The 17,892-nt window shown below is 36.0% G+C and overlaps 1 protein-coding gene across 1 annotated transcript in view; it reads left to right on the top strand.

The window, feature by feature from the left end:
• Positions 1-894: 894 nt before the first annotated feature.
• Positions 895-17,892, top strand: part of LOC124635257 (solute carrier family 12 member 4) — a 494,187-nt gene continuing 477,189 nt past the window's right edge. Inside the window, exons 1-2 of the mRNA XM_047171119.1 lie at positions 895-1,126; positions 12,700-12,999. Coding sequence (XP_047027075.1) covers positions 12,879-12,999 — 121 coding nt within the window. The 5' untranslated portion in view covers positions 895-1,126; positions 12,700-12,878. The remainder of the gene's footprint in view (positions 1,127-12,699; positions 13,000-17,892) is intronic.

Genomic DNA, 17,892 nt, shown 5'->3' with positions numbered 1-17,892 from the left:
TTCATATAGGTACCTAACTCTTACGAAAATAAATCCATCTACGTAAAATAGGTAGATCTGCACGACATTTTCTTATAGAGTTATTTCCTTATAAATTTTTTCTACGCATTTTAGGAAGGGACTTGTATACAAGGATATAATAGTGTTGGGGCCCATTGACCTGGTGGAATACTCAAGTCCCATCTTACGGCCCCTGAGGGAAGAAACGAGTGGGCTATTCATAGCATGGCACATGTAAATGGGTTACCGGGAGTCTTGTAGGCTCTCGACAAACACATATGCGGCTACAGGTGGTTTCAAACTGTGCCAATGTGCGAAATTGGGCCTTCAGATATTAGGTCTCTTAGAGTTTGAGAGATCGTGTAATGTGACGTAGATATGTGTTAAATATGTCGTAGGTACCTAATTTACTTATAGGTATAGTTGGCCGGCAAAACTTTTCTCGATGTTGATAAATGGCTGCAAAAGGTCTAGGCCCATCTCTTCAGTAAACAGGGTATTCAATTTTGATGATTTTTTAATAAAAAACATATTGCATTAAATCTGCATTTGTATCTTACATAGGTTTTTTGATAAAAAAAATAGAGTTCCTCCTTTAACTCTATCATAATTGAATCCTCCACTGCACCAAAAAATAGTTACGTAATCATCATGCATCAATTTATATTTAAACTATTATCAAATCCGTATTACAGTGAATGGCATAGCAACTGAGATACAAGCGTGTTTCAGAAGAATGAAATGATGTTTGCATATGAGAATGCCGTAAATAACGCTGTGAATGTATCGGCGATTAGAACGCGCGGTAAACTGTGCTAGCACTGTGTTGCACTTTGCAGGCAGAGCAATGGAAATTGCGCAGAGTAGCGGCGCCGTGTCCACAGGCGAGCCGACCGTACTGCGAGCAGACGTGTCCTAGCCACCGTGCGACGCTCGCGTGCCGCAGCGGACCCGACGTGCGTGTCTATACTATACAAAACTTACGAAAACAAAGTGCTAACCAACAAAAAAATCCCAAAAAAACACCAGTTTTTGTGATAACCTCACCGACAAATAGTGCAGCCGTGCGTTTGCTATAAACAGCGATTTGTTTACGAATGCCGCGAGATTTGCGTATATTATAAAGGTTAAGTTTGTTGAACTTACATTTCGCGGCACGGGCCGGCTTCATGACGTCACATGGAGTGCACCGCTAATTAGATTAGATACGCTAAGCTAGTATGTAATGTACACGGAGGGAGGTAAGGCTGGCAACAGACTTGGAGAATGCAAATAGTGTTTCATACGATTTCATTCATAGTTGGCCCAGCCGTTCAAGGTCCGGCTGTGTAACAAAATATTGTTACGTTATCAGTGTTTTCCGGTGTTATTAAACAGTATGCGATGTCGTGATGTGTAGCTGTTAATGAATAACTTTGTTGGAGGAAACTTATGCAGTTATTAATGGGTGATTAAATACTACGTTATCAAATGAAGTTTAAGCGCTCTTCCATGTAGATACTAAAACAACATACACTTACCTATATGTTCGTGAAACTTTGGAATTTAAAATGAAAACATGGGACAGTAATTTGAACACAATGAAAGACGGTTTTCTCGAACAATTTGACAGTCGAAACTTTTTTCATATTCAGCTGAAAGTTTTACTTTGAGCTCTTGCAAGTTATAAGTTTACAGCGATTGTTAGGAATATTATTATTTCAATACATTTTGGACGTTCCTAGTTACGGACGATTGATATAAATAGATGTTTCCGTCTATTGTTTTACCTAAATGTTGACTGTAGGTACACAGTTTAGTTTGAAATGCAAATGAACAATAAGTAGGTAATTTGTAAGTCGTTTTTCAGTAGCATAAATCGTTAAGACAAATAGGCTTGGGTAATTTGTAGTCAAATTGTTTTAGTTACATTATTTTTCAACTTTTTAAGTCATTATCAGTGCTGGTGTTTAGTTACAAAACGATAAACTGGGAATGATGAATAATTTCTGACAATCTATTATGTTATAACATTACTTAATTGAAATTTAGTTTGTCATTGAAAAATAACTGGATGCATTTACTTGACCTCATTTAGGATCCTAGCGAAATCGTGTAACTGTTATAGTTTCATTCATGACGTCATTATAATGTTTTCGTAATGTAGACTAATATATAAACTTGTAGTTATTTTGTAGGAAGGTAAAACCACACAAAATACCTTATACATGTCTATCTCTACCTATAGCAGTGTCGTTTTTTAAAGGAAAAAGTCAACAAAAAGTCGAAAAAGTTTGATAGTTATTTATAAATATTAGCTATTTACGTTTCATTCTCATTAAATTATAATAGACTATCAAAAGTGTAACATATTAAATACGGGTTTTTTGTACATAAGGTCATAGAGCAACCTGATATATTATTTTCCTTGTCATTTGTATCGATTCCTAGCACACGCAAATATTTTAAGTACTTTCCCATGGGAATTCCCATTAGTAAAGTTTTAAGTCACTAATGTCAGCTGAGTTCAACCCAGTAATAACATAAAAGCAAGCATTCAAAACACAGTTCCTGTCATTTGAACATCTTTGGCAGTCGTTACAGAGGTAGCCAGAAGACAGAAAGTCTGACAACCAGTCTTACCAATGGTTATTGGGTTGCCCTGATAACTGGGTTGAAGAGGTCAGACAGGCAGTCGCTCCTTGTAAAGCACTGGTACTCAGCTGCATCCATAAACGAGGCAGGAGGCGCCCCAACATTGTTAGGAAAAAGCAGGGAGAATGATTTTTTTAAACATACTTCTATATTTTTATTTAAAAAAAACCGTTTTATAACGATTTGATATTGCAATTTATTTTGATTCTGAGGAAGACATAATCACGTTTTATCAGTAACTACAGTAAATATTATTGTATTGGACTTGAAATTGATTATAAACTTCATACTTAATGATATAAATCAGTGACTGATAAAGCATTTATATAATAGTGTGTACTGATAAAAGGATTAAATAATACTCCGGCTCATTTGTCACTCTTAACTATGCAGCTGTTTATCAACCCAAAAACCACCTTTACTTAAAAACCTCTTCAACCCACAGGCCTCTTCTCATACAGAGAAGGAAAGTTAACCTAGTGAGTTAGTTTATTGTGGGTTCGTGATTTCAGATATTATAAATCCAGGTTTTATCACCATGTCTTCCTTTACATTTATTTAGTCAGTCAGTCATCTATGTCCAGGATATGTACGCTTGGCTTGGCAGATACATACTAATTGACATACGTATTATGACTTGCGATAAGAAAAATTAAGGACAAAAATAAATAAATAAGGGAATAATTAAATAAAATAATTAAATAAATAAGGGAATAATTGAATAATTAAATAAATAAATAAGGGCCTTGCCTGGCCTGAAATCATAGAATGGCAGTTGCTTACTAGCTGGAAAACATCTTAAAAGTCAAGTAAAACGCGTCCTATTTATCTAGTCAGACATAATAATTATAATACTGATTGATGTTTATAGCCTTATAATTGCGCCATATTATAGGCATTTATTATAAATACTATGTTAGCGCATAGCTGGATGTTAATTAAGTATTGAAGTTCGATATTGAGTTATTGTAATTTAAACAGAGTTATTATGATTATACATAGGTATCTATAGTGACGTTATTTATTGACTAGTACTTATTATATTGTCGCTATGTGTTTCTGTAATCGAGCTAGACTATAATATTATACGACTCTTAAGTTAAAGTTCACTCTTTGTAAATGATGGATGAGGAGTAAAAAAATCTAGATTCGAAGCATACCAAAAACTAAAAGGTATTTTACGAGTATGTGAAATGTTTAACCTAATATGAATTATTTAGGTATATCCATCAATTAAAATGCGACAGGTGATAAGTTGAAAATTTATAACTCCCACCGCTGAGAACAATTCACTATGTTTGCAATGTTTTAGAACAACAAACTAATGTTTACACGGCAAGCTTTAACTTATAACGAACACACATTTCAAAGACCATTTCACAGAAATTCCAAAACACAATTTTCTTAAACGAAACTAATTCAGTTTCAGACTTGAAGGCACTCCCTTATGGTGCGTTTACCCTAAGATTATCATTCGTCAAAGTGTCGCCTAAAAGGCAGTCGAGACAAGCAAACGTTAATCTTGCGAGGGAATGCCTGGATGCCAGACGTCCAATATCGTCATGTTTCACGCAGAAGTCGTGAAGGCAAGTTCAGATTACAAACGGTTGATGCGACGCGACGGTTGTACGTCTGATCATGTGTCGCGCGTTTTGTAAACGCTCGCGTCACTTGTTTTATTTTATAATATGTACCTACAGTCGAGACTAGGGTAGGGTTATAGATTTTTAGGTTCATTGCATATTATGCACATAGGTTAAAAGAAAGCCTACTTTAGTATGATTTGCCAGACAACTGGCTCTATTTTGGAACGTAGTTATTGGGATCAGCGGAATAGTTCTGTGATTCTCTCACTAAATACATAAATGATATTTTTTTTAAAAAAAACCTTGACCCTTCCAAACCATATATGTACAGTAAATAAAAGTTCACGTACATATATTTCGTTGTAATCTCTTCGTAATAATGGTTTTATCATTTCTCCATCTGACGTAGAATGAAATTATAAAGAATAATAAGCTAGCCTCGGTCATTTATTTATTTAGAACATTTCATTTACATTTTTAAATATTAAATATAAAAATAAAAAACATTTAAAAATATAAAAAATAGGTTGCCACCGATATCGGGCACAGGGTCCAAGGTACCGGTGGTTAGGGTCCCAGAGACAGAAACCTCCTCACAATACGTGCCGTATCAAGGAGTACTGCCTTCTGAATCAGTCCCTTGATCCAGCCGCCCAACGAGAGCCTCCTGAGGTGTTCGTCGAGGCTCTTGGCTATTAAACCATTGGCCGTAACGACAATCGGCACAACAACAGCCGTGTCGACACTCCACATGGCGACAACCTCGTGCGCTAAGTCGAGATACTTTATTTGTTTCTCTTTCTCAGCTTTCACAAGGTTCTCGTCATGCGGAACGGCGACATCGACTATCATCGCGCGGCGCGCTAATCGATCTATCACCACAATATCAGGCTTATTGGCTACAATAGTCCTGTCAGTGATGATAGATCGATCCCAGTACAACGTGATATGGTCCTTTTCGAGAACTGGGTCGGGCGCATACTTGTAGTACGGTACCTCAAGGTCTACAAGGTTGTATTGCAGAGCAAGCTGCTGGTGGATGATCTTGGCCACTTGGTTATGTCTGTGCAAATATTCACCATTAGCCAAACGAGAACAACCAGATATAATATGTCTGATAGACTCACCCGGATGGTGACATGCCCGACATATGTCAACCGTCCCGTCTTTCACGATATATCTCCGGTAGTTATTCGTAAGGATAACTTCGTCCATAATTGCACATACAAACCCTTCGGTTTCTCCAAACAAGTCACCGAAGCGTAGCCAAGATACGGACGCTTTGAAGTCTACATCGGGGCCATGAAGAGCCCCGAAGAAGCGTCCGTGTAGCTGTTTGCTCTGCCATACCTCCCTGCGATCGTGGGTAGTTAGTACGACAGGTTTGCGCCAGTTCTCATTTGCCAACGACAGCGGGGTGAGTCCTCTGTCCACTGCCACCATATCACGGTGCATACCCACGTCGCTTTTGAGAAAATATTCTCTGAGACTGCACACCTCGCGGTTGTGGAGCGTCTTTGCATTTAAAAAGCCTCGGCCTCCACATTTCCGTGGGATGTACAGTCTCATCACTGACGATCGTGGGTGATGCATTCGTTCTGCGGTCAGCAGTGTGCGGACTTTCCTATCCAGGGCGTCCAATTCAGTTTGAGTCCATTTGAGTATGCCGAAAGAGTAATAAGCTAGCCTTATTATTAGCCGTTTTATTACACACTTAGGCTTACACACTACTTATTAAGAAATGTTATGCAAAAAAAATTTGGTAACAAAAAGAAACACAGCGCAATATGTTGCGGAGTAGTTTCGCAAGATTCCTGACCACACCGAACAAAATATATCTGATACTAATTATTTAATTAAGGAAGTTAATTTTGTATTTTGCGTAAGCTTCGGTCTGATTGGTACACGTATATGCGAAAGATTTTAATCAACACTCGACCAAAAATGAATTTAACTGAAATATTTTTTTGAAAAAAAAAAAGTATTTTTCTTAAGCATATTGCACCTGCATGTTTGTTATTCCTTAACCTTTTTCGACTCTCTATTAAGACTATCTGACTCTCCATTAATAGAGAATAAAAAAACAATCTGGGAATTTTCACTTACCACTGGGAATACTCACACCCCACACGTTTTTATTCCCAAAATAGACAACTTTCCCATCTCTCTTGATTGGACCAACTCAATTCTATTACCAGTTGATTCTAAAATAAGAGCAAACGCCCATAGGCCGAATTGACCGGACACATTCATTTACTGCATGTATATCAATATGCGACGGTTAACCATTGTGTGACCGAATGTTATTCATTGTGGAGGTGAACTTTTGAAATAATGCGATGGGAATTATGTGTGAGTGTGTAGTGGGTGTATTTTTGATTAGGAACGAACACTGTATGAGTATAAACATGTATTACTTAGTAAGGAAATGTTAGTAGACAATTTTGTCTTTGTGTATTTTTATGAAGGTCCAAAAAAACTGTTATTTTTCCTTTTTTTAAAGATGATTTAAAAAGGCAGAGTTAAAGTAGGTGTGCTTTGAAAATCTAAAAAAATAGCGACATAGGAATAAAATTGAGAACTTTTTTTTATGAAGACGGTACAAATTTTAAAGCACTTTTTCTTGTATCAGATCCAAATTCTTTTGTCATAATCAGATTACATGAAACCGTGAAGTTTTTTCTTAGAAATCAGATCACAAAGTTCTCTTCGAAATAAAAGCAAGTTTTTGCGGTTTATCTGCTTATTTATTTCGTGGTATTTCGTTCGGTTGGCGTCAACTGAAGTAAGGATTTGTACTCTGGAGGATTCTGGCCAATAATTACAATCTAGCTTTCTTATTTATTTGGGACTAGCTTCCGCCAGCGGCTTCGCCCGCGTGTTGTGTTGATAAAAAGTCTATGTGTTAATCCAGGGTATCACCTATGTACATACCAAATTTCAACCAAATCGGTCCAGCCGTTTTTGCGTGATTGAATAACAAACATACATCCATACATTCTCACAAACTTTCACGCTTATAATATAAGTAGTATTATGTGCTGCGGGGGAGAAAGATATTCCTTCCTTTATTGGCATACTGTTTTTATTTTTTAAATGTGATGCTTATAGGTAAACTACACTGAAACCATTAACGAGATAGAAGACCATTTGTCCTAAACAGAGTAGTTATGTTGTCAAAAATATCTTCATAAATTAACGTCAATTCATCAAGCATACGGGTTAATCATTAAAAAAACTAGCTGTGCATAAATATGCTTTTGATCTATGATCAAAGTTACATTGTAACTCAATATTTTGTTAAGTACACTTTGAAAATCCGAACTTTTCAGATTTATATCAACAAAATCTATGCCAGTATTACATAGTGAAATATCAGCGCTGTTGTTGCCCGAATACTTGATACGTCCAGCTGTTTCAAGTGGGTGTCATAAAAGATACTCCCACGATGTCAGGGAGAGAACTTTGGACAGAAGTGACTTTTTCATAATAGTTGAATATAGTAAGGCCATTCGATTTTAGAGGTATTAAAAAGCTGTTGGTTTGTTTGCTTGACCGGGTTAATCTCAGAAACTAGGGGTCCGATATGAAATTCTTTTAGTTTTAGATTTACCGGCTTATAGGTTACATTTTATGTAAGTGCGTGAAGTAAAGAAAGACCGTGCTATGCTTAAATGTGAAATTGGTATAAGGGCAGGGAATAATAATGATGCCATAACATTTTTACCTAATCACCATCTTAGCATGGTTGCCTATCAATAGTTAGCTTACAATAATAAATCATCAGCCATCACTCACTACAAAGGTACAACGACCCCAAAAAAAACAGGACTACCAAACACTCATAATTGATTTAAACAAAATAACTCGCAGTAGACGCGACGAATGAAATACCGATATCGGCCCTGGCGTTCAATTCAGTGTTTTCAATACATTTCAATTGGCGTCATTTGACCGTTCGTTTGTTGCACCGGATCACTTCGGTATCGGCCGATTGTCACTCGATATATTTATAGAATTACTTCTGTTGTTGCACTTGTGTAGGCTTTGTGTGCACTCGATTTTGTACTGTAATGTGTTTTACAGACGTTATTATGTCTGTCTTTTTAGGATGTGTCAAACGATCGTCTTTTGGTTTTCTTTAAAATTTCTTGATTGTATTGGAAATCTCTATGAGGATGAGAAGTTTACTGTTTTTTCTTTGTAGTCGATTAATAACAATTGTAATAATTTTTCATCCTCATTATTTATACTAGCCATTTCAACCACTCTCGTATTTCATAACAATTGTTAAAAAAATACAATATTCAAACTTCAATACTAAAATCCTTTGATAAAAACCCGCACAACTTAGTTGATATAAAACAATTTAATACCACTCCCAACTATAAAAGGGAACTGAGATCGAACTTCGAGAAACAGTCTACAAAAAGTTTATCTTCATTTTCATAGACTTTACTTACTTACTCACCCACTTCGCAACTGGGACAGTATTGAGTTTTTCTTACTGGTTGTTAATTAAAATCTTGATATTTTATAAAGGTTCGACAATTTTTTGAAATACAGTCGATAAAATTTAGAGTTATTTTATGTCGCAAACGAAATCCATAAATATTAATAAACATATTCAAGGTAATAGTACCAACGTAAAAAGACGATTATTAGTAAAATTTCTAAGTAAGACTGACTTAAATAAGGTAGGAGGATACCTGAAATTCCACCAGAAAAACAAACTCCACATTTTTTTAAGCGTTGCTCAATAATTTTGTATTAAATTGGAATCATAACAAATATTTTGCTTTACTCAGTAAATAAAGTTTTCTAAAGGCGCAAACGAAGGTGAAATCGCAGGAATCGACTAGTCCACAATATAATAATCAGATTGCAAATGCATATTCTATAAGCCTGATCTTACCTTAATCAGTGCGACACAAGAATAATTTTAAAACCAGTTTGAAATGATACCTCGTCGACCCGAATGTTCAAGGACCTACTTTACTAGATAACTGATAACAATGTGTGCCTGGATTATGTGACGTCACCTTTAGATAATACCTTTTTGTGTATTTCGGAGGGCACGTTAAAGTGTAGGTAAAAAAGTCGTCTGTGGCTTAGTAGGTAAAGAACCAACTTCTCAAGTAAGGGTTCGATTCCAGGTCAGACAGTACCTACCAATGCAACTTTTCGAAGTTTCTATGTACTTCCTACTAGGTAAATCTTATACCAATGACAGTGTTTCGGATGGCACGTTAAACTGTAGGTCCCGGTTGTCATTGAACATCCTTGGCAGTCGTTATCGTATGTGGGTGAAATATCACAATAAAATTATTTGCAAGCTAATGTAGGTAATTTAGGAGATTAGAGTAGGTGTATACAATTCGGTGAAAAACGACAGTCATGTATGTGCAAAAATATATATTGAAAACGAAAGTGGAATAGGAAGCGAGGTTGCGATAAAACCATGTTTATAGTCTTAGAATACAATGGCTATAAATCAGTCAATCTTAGTAGAAAGCAAATCACAGAGTAAAATATACTGGGTAGAGTCTATTCCAAATAATATAATATTGTTAGGTTAATATTGTTATGTACCTAACATAGTTTAATGAGGAAAAACTGGTTTCATTTTGCAGATTTAATACTCACAATTTTAATAGACATACCCTACATATGTACATAGTTATAAAGTGCTAGCAACTAGGGATAATAAAATGAATAAAATATGTTTCTAATTATTACATTGTTAGTTGATCCATAGCTAAGAATGTCATGGATTTTACCGATCAGAGGTACTCTCGGTAAAATGGTTTAAATAGTATTTATGTTTAAAAAATTGCAAACGGTGCATTGCATATTATGTAGCAGTGTAGATTCCTAATATACATATTATTTAAATTGAAAAGGTAATTTTTAAGTACACTCTAATATTATAAAGCCCCCAATTATTAATTAACACCTGGAAGTACTGAAAAAAATGACACCAATGACTGTGTTTCGGATGGCACGTTAACGTGTAGGTCCCGGCTGTCATTGAACGAACATCCTTGGCAGTCGTTACGAGTAGTCAGAAGCCAGTAAGTCGGTCACCAGTCTAACCAAATGGTATTGGGTTGCCCGGGAAACTGGGTTGAGGGGGTCAGATAGGGCAGTCGCTCCTTGTGAAGCACTGGTAGTCAGCTACATTCGCTTAGACTGGAAGCCGACCCTAACGTAGTTGGGAAAAAGGCTCGGAGGATGGATGATGAAGTACTGAAATAAATATGTTTATCATTATATTTTTCTACGGAGATTTTTACCAACTGAAAATCTCAAGTATTTACCTATATTTATCTGTCTTTTCCATTCATCTAGAGCTGCACATTATAATTAATTCCGTAGCCCTCATTATTTTTACCCGCATATCAGTAAAGCTTTTACTATCTTCTGAAACCAAACGAGAAAACATCGCTGCATTTGCATTTTGCCGAGCTCGCGTCAGATACAAGGGGAATCTTTTTAATTCGATTTACTAGCACCGTTCCGTTCCAGGGATTTTTTCCCTGAAAATTCCAGATATTTCGACGTGCTGACTAATGTCCTATTCCAATAGTGTTTAATTATCTTTAATAGATTTGTGTCAATAGGAGTTTAAACTTGAAATTATGGTAATACAGCAATTAAATCTTATGTAGCGTGATCTGAAAAATCTGCCTATTCTTTTTTTCCAAAGATAAATTTACTAACACTACCACACGTACACACTACATAACCACATTTTGAGTCGTTCTATGGTCGTTCTGAAGTGATGATCGCTCGTGAATGCTACGAATATAAAATCTAGGTGTTTGTATTTTCTCGTATAAATTCTGTACTCTCAAACCGCAATCGTCAATCGGTAACTGCGTTTTCAAACAACATAATGATCATGGCCTCTTCTTCCTCTTGCCCTGTCTCCAATTTTATTTGGGGTCGGCGCAATATGTTATCCTCTTCCATTTTTCCCTGTCACTCGTCATACTGACACTCACTCCCTTCCTATTCATGTCAACTTTCAGGCAATCCATCCATCTTTTCTTAGGTCTTCCTATTCCTCTCCATCCATCTACATTCATACTTAGGCACACACTTTGTTGCATGTGTATCATCCCTCCTCATTACATGCCCATACCATGACGATCATGATATAAAGATCACGTTCTCAATACCACAATATTCAATTCAGTAAAACAAAACAAATCCGATTCAAAAACAATACTTGAATAACTTATCTTAAACTTGAATGCATAAGCAAGTCCGTATAATTTACTTACTGCAGTTAAGTTACGCGGCGTTTTTCACTAAGGTTGCGGTAACCACGGCATTCGTTCATTAGTTCATACATTTACGTGTATTAATGATTTGAATAGATTATTAGGTTCCTACATTACATTATGTGTGTGTTTGTGTTTTACCATAGTACTGGTATTTTATGATGTCAGTTGTAAGATGATATGAATAGGAAGGGAGTGAGTGTCAGTATGACGAGTGACAGGGGAAAATGGAAGAAAATGACATATTGCGCCGACCCCAAGTAATATTTGGGAACAGGGCAGGAGAAAGAAGAAGAAGAAGAAGTTGTAAGAAGGCCCTGAAAGGGACGTTTTCAATGTTGGTTTTGTGAACTTTCAATTGTTTTTCTAATTTTATGAAAAAAATAAGTTGTGTTTGTGTTATGTTCTTTATCTATTATAGTTATTATAGTTTCGCTGTATATAGTAATATATTATTGTTACATGAATTGTTTTGCAATAAAACAATTTAATATGTTTACAATATTGATTGTGATGTTATTAAAACCTACAAGTTAGTAGTACTTAGTAAAGATTGCATACACTTTCTTTGAACAGTAGAAACCCGACTTACTATTTTATACAAATTAGTATGTATTTTATACACTTATAACCTAGCTAGGTAACCTCCTAACCACGTTATAAGGGGCGAGAACTTTCCGTAGCTGCGAAGAAAATTGTTTTGCTTAGAAATGAGTGTTTTTTCAACTTTATTTTGCTCACGTAAAAGTTTTTGCTTCGTCCGAATGAGAATTGCTCTTGACGACTTTTGTATGGATTCTGTTTCTATAATAAATTGAACTTGGGTACTAGTTTAGTGGAAAAAATATTGGTGCTTAGAAATGTCTATAGTCTAAATATCTATAATTTCTGCCTTTGTTGATTAATAGAACGAACACAATATTAATAAATGTAAACATATTAGTCTTATTGATTTAACAATTAAGTATGAAACCTAATGTTGAGGTATCTTCGCTTGTTCTAAGCACGTTACTGCCTATTATCTATTCAAGTTAACACATAACATGTATGTCATCAGATTCTCTCGTTGCCAACCTATCAACCTCCTTCAAGTTCAAATCGACGAATATTTTTCCTAATGAATATTTCCTCTACATTCAAAGACATTAAAATAAACCCCGTACATACTTAAACAAAACTACTGTTTATAGCAACCAGCACGAAATAAACCAAAACAGTGGCACATAAGAATCATAAAACAATGTATAAGTGACCGAACACATCCATATCAAAACATATCACAGTGTAACCGAACAGTGTGTAATCATATCGAGTGTTAGTGTAAATTGAGTGTTATAAGTGTTGGAATAAGAGTGAAAATTGCGTGAAAATGTCTGAACGGTTTAAGGTGACGAAGTTTGAGGAGCCCTCGGGCAAAACGTACAAGAATTATGGAGCGACGTCTGCGGAGAGCGACGTGGAGCTGAAAGGGAAGCTGCTTCCAGACTCAGGTTTGTTTCACACATACATTATTATATGCAGAATTAGTTTACCAGGTATTTAGGTAATGCCTACACATGAATTGTTCGGTATATTTAGAATCAGATTACGTTAAGGTCTCTAGTGTCTATGTATTTGAAATGAAAAGTTGATTGCAAGGTAAATGTTTTCTTATCTGCGTGATATAATATTTTTGTAGCTAGGTAAATGCTTGTTGAAACAAATGTAGTCGATACTCCATGTTGTGGAGACATTATACTAAGAGTACTTATGATCTAAGTTTGATTTATAAAGGTAAATGTTTCTCACAGCTGAGTTATTTCGCTATTAAAATTTAGACTATTTAAGTCTGACTTATGAGAAAATCTAAATATACTAGAAAACGAGGTGTACTGTTAAAATAAATTTAAATATTATGAATAAATGTTTAACATTATACAATTTGGTGGAGCTTAACATAACAACTATAATAATTTTACCATTTCTTAGAGGTAGAAACAAACCAGCGAAGTGTTAATATGCTATTTAAATACAAGTTAAATAAACTAAGTGGATATGACTTTTGAATCATAAATTAAACTGAAATTAATATTCTTCGTTATGAACAATAGTTCTATTCTATAAACATATTTCATGAAGCTAAAATTGTAACCGCAAAAAAGCACTTGTTAACTTTTTACTCAACCTTCTTGAAAATATGACCTATGATTTTCTGTGCTAAACGTTAATAAAATAATGTCTCAAATTACCAAATTGATGATTTATCGATTTAAGCCAACATTTCCGTATAACATTTCTCCGTTTCATAATATCTTGTCTGAGAGTTCACAGCTCCTACAAAAAAAAATTACCAACTCACAAAAAAGGTCTGAAAACTTCAGCTAAACAAACTTCTTATAAAAACTTTGAGGGATTTAATAATAACCTGTTAAAAACCTATTATTCTTAATGGTTCGTCTTAATTGAAGGGCTAACATTTAAACGGTGTTAATGGCTGAAAGGTCAGAGAAAATCGTAATAAAGTCATCGTTAAATTCTTGCTTGTATTAAACACGTTATCGTCGACTGGCTTGTAGTATTAATTAAATTGTAAGTACTTAGTTAAATAACTAAGTAAATAAATTAGGTAAAAAAATAAAATTATTTTTTTATTTACTATTTTTGTACACACACATAATAAACAAAGAGACAGGAAAGAAAGAATTAACAAAGGTACCTAATGCTTATTTCTAAAGAAATCTCCCATTATTTTATATTTATTTTGTAGATCTCTCTATTTATACTTTAGTACCATAGGTACCAGGTCCTTTTGTGTATTAAGTAGATACTTAATACAAAAGACAAAAGACGTATAAATCAGTTTTAAAGAAGAGAAACAGGATAATCTTTTCATTCCAGTAGCATCTGCTACTGTCACTGCACTGTGATTTATACGTCTTGTCTCGTAACTTTAACACCTCTTCAATTTGCAGTTAAAGCTCAGGAAAACTTACCCCAAAAATCTTCAGTTTTAATCAATTTCCTAATCTATTTTGAACTGCTTTGAAATACACACTCCTTTCAATAACAAAATGACCCGAAGAAGTGCACGCATCCTCCCCACGCATGCACTCAAAGATTGATCTAGAATAAATTCTAAAAGCGTCAAGTACTCAATTGTGTGCATCCCGTAGGCACTAGATATTAGGGTGATTAATTAGATTAGTTAGATTAGTATTAGGGTGGTATTACGGTTATCATATACAAGAAAACATTGTATTAGGGTGGTATTACAGTTATCATATACAAGAAAACATTGTACGATATATTGTTGGTAAACTTTTTGATTTAAGTGCTTTTAAAATTTTGACCCACTCTCGGTATTTCTAGTGCATCTTTTGAAGTTCTAAAGCATTCTTATATACGACCTCGGAATTTTCCGTCTGACCACTGGTGATTTTTTGCGTTTAAAATCCTACGGCGCTATTCAAAGAAAACACTTTGTAGATTTAATCTTCTAGAAAAGCAATATATCATTTATCTAAGGTCATTAGGGCACAGCAAGAAAGTTTTTTTTTTCTAATCAATAAACTATTAAGGAATTCAGTGATGGTCAGGTGGAAGAGTCCCCAATAGTACTTATAATAAACCAACACATAGAGGTATGATAAGTCTTATACCACCCTTAGACACACCACCCTTAGACTACTGAGCAAGAAACCAAGCATCGTTACACATTTACTTCACTAACACGTGCTTAAGTTAACACCACTCACACTAATGCACACTCACTAACACTAATTAACTGGCTATTTGCATAATAAGCAGTTTTGGCACGATTGATAGTCCTTTTAGCGTAAGAGTGTGGTGGTGAGTTAACTACTATGATTACTTTATAATGAGCTACAATGTAAACAATTCTACAAGAATACAAATAAAATTAGAAGTTTTAAAGTACATCAGTCGTTCAGAATAATTATTTATTAAATATTTTTTGTTCATTTTGTACTCTGGCGGACTTGACTAATGATACATTATATTATTATTATATTATTATATCTAGCCTGTAGTGTCCCACTGCTGGGCAAAGGCCTCCCCATCTCGCTTCCACTCTTCCCGATCTTTCGATCGTGTCCACCAATCCGGACGATAGGCGTCTAGTTCGTCACGCCATCTCTTCCGGGGCCTACCCCGCCTGCGGTGTCCATCCTGAGGTGTCCACTGGGTGATAATAGTGGCCCATCTCTCCGGATGCATTCGGCTGACGTGTCCGGCCCAGTTCCATTTTAATGTCGCCGCCATTTGGCCCACATCCGCGACTCCTGTTCTGGAACGTATCACGGTATTCCGTATGCGATCGGTCCGTTTAATGCCTAAAAGGCTACGTTCCATTGCCCTTTGGCAAACCTTGAGCTTGGACTTCTGACACTCCGTGAGAGACCAGGTTTGTGCACCGTAGGTTAGGACGGGCAAGATACACATGTCGACTAGCTTTCGCTTGAGTGAAAGGGGAAGGTCCCCTTTCATGTAATGCTTCATGGACCAGTAGCTTTTCCAGGCGTTCTCAATGCGACGGTCGATTTCTCGCTGTTGCCTGTTTTCGAAAGAGACTAACTGGCCCAAGTAGATGTATTCGTCGACATAATGTAGAGCTTGCCCGTCTACCTCGACCCTACGTTTCGTGCTGTTTCGTGTGTACGTTTTATACTATCTTCCTGCAAATACATAATAAAAGATGTAGGAATTATAAATAAAATCAAATTTTCTTCCGATCACAGACCTCTTCGGGCAAAATTAACATTTAATTTTAAAATTCATAGGCAACATCTCTTCCGAAATAGAATAAAAACACTAAACAAACAAATTTTACTTGGAAACTACGAAGACTTCGAACTAGAACTTAAAAATAGTTTCAGTTTATTGCACAATAGTACAGGCGACGCACAGAAACAATACGATACCATCTTAGAAAGCATAAGAACAGCTACCAATAAAATTAAAATAAAAAGACCAAAAACCAACAAACTTACCCATAACACACTAATACTAATAGATCGAAGAAGAGACTCAGTTAGGCAAACAGACGAATACAGAGAACTAGACAAGAGAGTAAAGAGAAATATTCGGAAAGATCTGAGGAATCACAGCACAAAATCAATTAAAATTGCCTTGGAACGGGGTGGATCGCTGAGATCGGCAAAGGATGGTATTTCAAAAAACAAAACATGGCTGACGTGTTTGCGCGACAGAGACGGTATCAAACAATACAGTAGAGAGAAGATAAGTCACATTTGCACCGACTTCTTTAAAACCTTGTATGCTGATTCATCCAGACTCTCTGAACCAATCGAATACCTCCGTCCTGACATCTCTCCCATTATTGGCGGTGAAGTTGATGTGGCTTTAAAAAGCCTGAAGTACAACAAGAGCCCCGGAGACGATGGTATCAGTACTGAGATTCTCAAATTGTTTAAGAACACCCTAATACCCCATATTACAAACCTTTTCAACTCCATTTTATTTACTGGCCAGATACCGCTCCAGTTTACCCACTCAAATATAATTATTCTCCATAAAAAAGGCGATAAGACAGACATCAACAACTACAGACCCATAAGCCTGATCTCGCATCTGTATAAACTATTCATTAAAGTGATACACAACCGCATTAGAGAACACCTAGACCAACATCAACCAATCGAACAGGCCGGATTCCGCCCGTCCTTCTCCACAACCGATCATCTATTCACATTAAATCAAATAATAGAGAAATACAATGAATACCACAAACCGTTGTATCTGGCTTTTGTGGATTACTCCAAGGCTTTTGACAGTCTCAAGCACACAGCGATTTTCACATCTTTACGCGCACAAAATGTAAATGAGACCTACATAAGGCTTTTGGAGCTAATCTACAGAGCCAGTACAGCGTCAGTAAAGCTCCTTTCCCCAGGTCCAACATTCCACATAGAGAAAGGCGTGAAACAGGGTGATCCACTATCACCAAACCTCTTCACGTGTACGCTGGAGGAAGTTTTCAAAAAGCTGACTGTGCCGTGGACATCAAAAGGTATCGCGATCGGGAGCAAGAGGCTTACAAATTTGCGGTTTGCTGATGACATCGTCCTTTTTGCGTCCACATCAGAGGAACTCCAACAAATGCTCCAAGATTTGAGCATGGCAAGCCGAGAGGTTGGACTTCAAATGAACATGAATAAGACACAGACAATGACCAATGATACATTGTCTGCAGGAAAACTTTGGTCAGTAGATATTGAACTATGAGAAAGGACAGGGAGGGCCATTTTTCACCTGGGTTAAATCATCTCACCAAGATAAAGAAACATTTTTTTTTCATATATCTCATATTGTCCCAAATAAACAAAGGTACTCCTATTATTTTTCTCACGGAAATTGTAACCAAT

The sequence above is a fragment of the Helicoverpa zea genome, chromosome 1, assembly GCF_022581195.2.
Source record: "Helicoverpa zea isolate HzStark_Cry1AcR chromosome 1, ilHelZeax1.1, whole genome shotgun sequence".
Taxonomy (NCBI): Eukaryota; Metazoa; Arthropoda; class Insecta; order Lepidoptera; family Noctuidae; genus Helicoverpa; species Helicoverpa zea.
Note: the sequence above shows the minus strand (reverse complement) of the source record. Positions and strands in the feature narration are given on the sequence as shown.